The sequence below is a fragment of the Echinops telfairi genome, unplaced genomic scaffold (genome assembly GCF_000313985.2).
Source record: "Echinops telfairi isolate 266 unplaced genomic scaffold, ASM31398v2 ScPeMD7_1;HRSCAF=3_0, whole genome shotgun sequence".
NCBI lineage: Eukaryota > Metazoa > Chordata > Mammalia > Afrosoricida > Tenrecidae > Echinops > Echinops telfairi.
The window spans coordinates 10165438-10171437 of record NW_022103896.1 but is presented as its reverse complement, the minus strand read 5'-3'; the positions used below and the strand labels follow the sequence as shown (position 1 = coordinate 10171437).

General features: G+C 56.1%; 1 protein-coding gene across 1 annotated transcript in view; it reads right to left on the bottom strand.

The window, feature by feature from the left end:
- Positions 1 to 6: 6 nt before the first annotated feature.
- ASAP1 (ArfGAP with SH3 domain, ankyrin repeat and PH domain 1) overlaps positions 7 to 6000 on the bottom strand; it is a 114052-nt gene continuing 108058 nt past the window's right edge. Inside the window, exons 27-28 of the mRNA XM_045286994.1 lie at positions 5002 to 5060; positions 7 to 1542 (exon numbers count right to left, since the gene is read on the bottom strand). Of these exons, the coding sequence (XP_045142929.1) occupies positions 929 to 1542; positions 5002 to 5060 (673 nt within the window). The 3' untranslated portion in view covers positions 7 to 928. The remainder of the gene's footprint in view (positions 1543 to 5001; positions 5061 to 6000) is intronic.

The window sequence follows — 6000 nt, the reverse complement described above, 5'->3', positions numbered from 1 at the left end:
GGCAGGGCCCTGGGGGAGCCTGTGGCACCGGCTGCATATGGCAGGCCGGGGTGGCCACGTTGGTGCCGTCACCAGGGTCTACACAGCAAGCCTAGGCACACCTATAGGAGGAGAGGGTTTCATCTGTGACGCCCACCCCTCAGATGGTGTCCCTGGGCAGTGCAGACTGTGAGCGCCCCTGGGTGCTATCAGAGAGGGTGGCGTTACAGCCACTCTGAAGGGACAAGCCCGCTGTCTTCTTTTACACAAACTGCCAAACCTGACAGGGCCGGTCCTGCGCGCAGCGGCACATCCATCCAGAGCGTCACCCTTTGGAACACTTATATGCAGCAGGCGTGAGTGCCTGGGCGGCGCCGGTGCTCCCTAGGTCAGGCAGCACCGACTTCCCACGGGCTTGGGGGAAAGGGGAGACTCTGATCGTTACGAAGGGGTGAAGTGAAATGGAAATGTACTTGGGGGTCTTTGGTGACAGACAAGCAAGTGCGCCTCAAACAAACACACATGTTGTGGAGTTCCAAGCATGTCATGAAATGATGGACACGTGAGCTTCATGACATTCTGTGTGTGGGCATGTTTTTCAGCTCTGCCCCCAGTTCCTTTAGGAGGCCGGCTGAGAGCCTGGGAGGGGGTCAGGGGAAGACACTCTGACTCAGGGCAGCTCCCTCCTCAAGGGAGATAAAGGCCTAACTGCGCCAGTGCCCACCACGCATGCATGCCACGTCCCGTGCTCTCGCACAGCACTGTGCACACACCATGTGGCTCTTCACAACCCCCTCGGCCCCACGATGGGACTGTTTCCTGGGTGTGCGAAGCAATCACACGGCAAGTGGCCTTGTTTCCACGTTAGCTCCTCTCTGAACAGGAGGGAAACTAGGTTTTAGAGCAGCCAAGGCTATACCCTGAAGCCAGGTCCCCTCTAGCCCCCGCGTCACCACACAGGAGCAAGCCAAGTTACTTCTGTGAGCCAGTTCTTGCCTTTTCTGGCCACCTTGATCTGCTCTCCCACCAACGTCCCCAGCGCCCGGCCTTGGGGCTCTCTCACCGTGTTGATCTTCCTGGGCAGTGGGACGGGTGTCTCCGGCAGAGTGGGTGCTGGGTCGTTGGAGTCCTCCGATGCCTGCTTCTGGAGAGCGTCTCTGGGCTGCATGTTTGGGGAGAGGTCCACGGGGTGGGCCTTCGCAGGGGCATCTGAGGGCTGCTGGGCCTTGGGCGAGACCTCGCCACCCTGGGATTTTGCCAGCAGGTCCGCAAGCGGGGGCTTTGGGGGCAGGTCCTTCATCTGTGGCTTGGGAGGCAAGTCTGAGAGCTGGGGTTTTGGTGGCAGGTCACCCAGCTGTGGCTTGGGGGGCAGTTCTCCTGGCCTAGGTGGCAAATCTCCAATCTGGGGCTTGGGGGCCAGTTCAGTGGGCTTTGGGGGCAGGTCTCCCGGCGGGGGCTTCTGTGGCAACTCTGTCAATTGGGATGGTTTCTGGAAGATTTCGGGTGGGATGCTGGCCTTGTCTAAGGAGAGATGATGGCTGGTCTCTGTCTTCCTTAGAGCCACTGAGGGGGAAGCCAGAGAGAGTAGGCTCAGTGGGATGGATCACAGGAAGGTCACTGTCACGGTACAGAGGAGGGAGTCCCCTGGACATGTGGCATGAGAACCCAGGCCTAGGTGGCCGGTTATAGAAGCACAGACAGGTCCAGAGGCTGGCTGGTACCTCGGCACAACTCCTAAGATTTGATGCCTCCATTCAAACTGAGTCTAGCATGCTAACAAAGGAAGCTGCACACACAAGTAGGGTTTAGTGGATGGGTAAGTCAGAAGAGAGTGTTTATGCAAGCCTCTTACCTCAGTGCATTTAAATACTGACATCTTCCTTTGTTTTCCTATCTATTTTCTATGAACACTTGCTTTTATCGTATGCTTTACAGAGGAGTGGCCATGCTACTGAAAGTGCCGTTATCAGTGACATGCAATTTAAAATTGGCCACTCCACTTGTTTCCAGTGACTGATGAAACACGAGAAAGGGGAAGCCCCTTCCCTCCAGCTGACCCCATCCTGGCACAGCATCCTCGGAGACGGGGAGGGCTCCCTTCCAGACCACACAGCACGCATGAGGGGTTAGGCTTTAATACAGTTCCTCATGCTGTGGTAACCCCCCATCAAATTATTTTCTTTTGTTCCAATCGTTTTATCCCCATCAAATTATTTTTGTTGCTACTTCACTACTGTAATTTTGCTACTGTTGAGTCATAATGTAAATATCTGATATGCAGGATGTATTTTCATTGTTACAAATTTAACATAATTAAAGCATAGTGATTCATCACAAAACAATATGTAATCATATATTGTGAAATATTTATGTGTGTTCTGATGGTCTTAGGTGACCCCTGTGAAAGGGTTGTTCGACCCCCAAAGGGGTCGTGACCCACAGGTTGAGAACCACAGGACTGTAACAACCTAGTACAACAGAAACCATGGGGGAAGGAAGACAGCGGGTGGTGTAAGATGTGAAAATAATAATTTTAATATATCAAGGGGTCACAGGGTGGGGGGTGGTGGAGGGAAAACAGAGGAGGTGATACCAAGGGCTCAAATAGAAAGTGTTCAGAAAATGATGATGGCAACATATGTATAAATGTCTGATACAATTAATATATGGATTGTTATAAGAGCTGTAAGAGCCCCCAATAAAATGATCTATTAATACAATTTAAAAAAAACAAAAAGAAATCAGACTAGACTTACACTCACGGCCATCAAGTGTACTCAGACTCACAAGGACCTGCAGAGCAGTGCAGAACCGGCCCTGCGGGTCTCCCAGGCTGGGACTCTTCATGGGAGTAGAAGCCTTGTCCTTCCAGGACAAGGAGGACACGCAAGTGGGCTGTCCTGGGAGGCAAGTCTTTCATGCCTCCTTCTTTCGGTGATCTATACTTTTAAAACACTCTTTCTTCACTGTGAGAAAAGTGGAGGGACAGAACCCCCGCCTCATGGGAGCCAGCCCACCGTTGGTGATTTTATTCCCCAGCCGGCTTTGCTCTGCCCCTCGTTACAGGGGCATATTCCGGGTGGCACACTCTCCGCGCATCCCCCCCCACCCCCACCTCTGCAGGGCAGACACACACGCTTTCCCAGGACGGGCAACGTGGAAAGCAGCGTGCGCAGCAAGGGCAGGCATGCTGAGGGAGGGTCCTTCCAGGACGGGGGATGAGTGCGAGCTCCCAATGTTGGCCAGCTGCCCACAAGCACATGGAGAAGGCCTGAGCTGACCGGGAGGTTAGAAAGTGACGGTGGCAGTGGCAGAAACCCAGGGGCCTGGGAACTGGGTCACAGTACAGGCCTGTGGGTGCTCTGGAGGAGCTGCAGGGTAAGTCGTGCCCAGTGGACTGCTGATGGCAAGGCTCCTAGTTCAAACCCAAGAGCTGCACGGAGGGAGAGAGATCACACTCCCCCAGCCATCTTCTCTGCAGGGCAGTTATGAGCAGAACTGGACTAGAAAAGGAGGGGAGGGGGCTGGGGGGAGGCTGGGCGTGTGCTGGGGGCACAAAGCACTCCTGCAGTCTGGGCATCTGAGAATGAGCTGGAAAGGTCGCTGGGATCAGCCTAAAGGCGTCATGTCATCATGGGTGGGGAAAAGGAGTCCTGGGTGCCCCGCAGAGAAGGGGCACCAAATACAGAACCACGCACAAACTCCAGCCTGACTCCTGGTGGCCCACATGCAGAGACAAGGGCGGACCCAGAGCGTTCCTAGCCACCAGCCTCATGGGGCAGATGCCCACCTTTCTCCTGAAGAGCGGCTAAGCAGATCCACTGCCAACCTTCCGGTCAGCAGCTGTGAACTTCACCTCTGTGATACCAGGGCTCCTGGACTACTAGGGGCACAGTGCCTGGGGAGCTCTCAGGACAGGGCAGAGGCTAAGACCCAGTAGTCAGGGGAAGCCCTGCTCTCCCGCCCAAGGGGCACAGCTGATGGGGCCCATGCATTTTACTGACCAGAGCCAGGCTCCGCCAGTCATCACTCCCCAAATCCAGCGCTTTCTGGAAGGAAGTGGGAAATAGGGAATTCCAACGCCCTACATGTCCACCCCAGACACTGTGCCCAGGTTACCAGGGGCGCAGGTTCCTGTCGACACTGCCCTCAGCGCCAGACTGCTGTGGGCTTGGGGTCTGTGGCCGTGAGGGCTCATGGGGCCAGGTGAACCTTCCGCTGTGGGAGGGGGCGTGCAAGGCTAACAGGAAGGCATGGCAGCCATGTGCAGGGAGCAGCAGCACACAAGTCCTGAGAAGACTCGGGTCCTGGTCTCACAAATGGAAGGCCTGTTCGGGGACAGAACTATGGTCAAAGGGACAAGTGTCTTTGCCTGGCAGCGCGGCAATGCTGGGGACATTGCCTCCTTGTCCTTGGCACAGCGTGGGCCTCCACTGGGTGCTGCAGGTGCCCCCGGGAGGGGCGGTCTGGGTCTCGACTTCACAGAGGAAGGGGCGGTCTGCCTCAGGTCACAGAGGGAGGAGGCACAGGGGCTTAGCAGAGAGCAGCATGGCTTGCTCCAGGCCACACAGCCAGTTGGTGGCCGAGATGGGCCCTGCCCCAGTCCTCTCTGATGACGTGTGCAGAGAAAGATCGGTTCCTGGCAGGTATGAAACAAGCACTGGTTTCTGGTGGCATAGTGGGTTAAGATGAGGTGGGCCGCTAACCATAAGGTCGGCAGTTTGATACCAGCAGCCACTCTTGAGGGAGAAGGATGAGGCTTTCTGCTAGTGGAGAAACTTACAGTCTCGGAAACTCAGAGGGGCTGCTCTACAGGCTCGATGGGCTGGCATCGACCCAAATGCAGTGGGTTTTGATACTGTGCAAGCACACACCATCTGCTGAGCCAGTCTCCCAGGTTCCGTCAGGCAGCAGACTGACTGGGCGTCTCCCAGTGGCCAGCTCCAGGTGCAAGAGACCAAGGTCCCTTTCCCCTTGGAGGGGCGGTGACACTAGCGACCCATGACCGAGAGTGGGTCTTACCTTTCTGAGGTAGTTTAGGAAGAACTCTGGGACCGAGGGCAGTCTTCGCAGAACTCGTGCTGAAGGACAGAGAAGAGAGTTAGGGTCTGAAGCATGGCTGTGACAACAGGACTGCGTTACTCAGGGCAATCAAGAGCTCGCAGAACTATCTAGCGCATCCTCTTCAAATGCCTTCAGAGTCTGCCGGCTGGGGAGGACCAGGGGAAGGGTGGGGGTGGAGGGGAAGTAACAGCGACGAAGGCTAACTACTCCTCTCTCCAAGCCATTCCCAGAGGGGGTGGGGTTTACACGGGAGCCGCTCCACAAGTAGCCCTCATCACCCTATTTTCAGTAGGGCTCTATGGAACTTGCTCAGGCCACCTGGCCAGTGGGAGTGAAGGGATTGCAGGGCTAGTTGGATTCCAAAGCTCCAATTTCCTTCAGTGTCACTGCCGGTGGCACCCAGTTGATGTCAACCCACAGGGACCCTGCATGGTCATCGCCAGGCCCCTTTCCCACAGACCCAGTGGGAGAGGTGGGGGTGTTTCAAACTGTCAGCTCTCCAGTGAGTGGCTAAGCGCTTAGGCCATGTGCCACCAGGCCCTCAGACCTCCACCGTCTCTCCTGGCCTCTCTCCTCAGCAGACTGGTTCTGACCGGAAGAAGCCCCTGTGCCTGCACCAGGGGGTGGGAGGCCCATGTGCTTGGAGAGGCCCAGGCTCGGCAGGCTCTGTCCCCAGGAGGCGTCCCTTAGCTGGGGCTGCCTTTTCCTTACCACTTCCCCCTTTCCTGATGCCCTAAGATCTGGCTTGCCCGACTTCCTACCCCAATTACATGCCCCGCCTGACTTTTCCCCCACAAAAGGACAAGACTAAATCAACCAGTCACAGAAAGGACTCTCCTGTTCCCTTGTTCTTCCGGGCCCTCAAGTCACCGTGGTCAGAACTGCTCTGGCCTCAACCAGGTCAGTGAACCCCACTACCCTCAGGGCTTCTAGAGAGCACATGGTGACAGGGCTCTG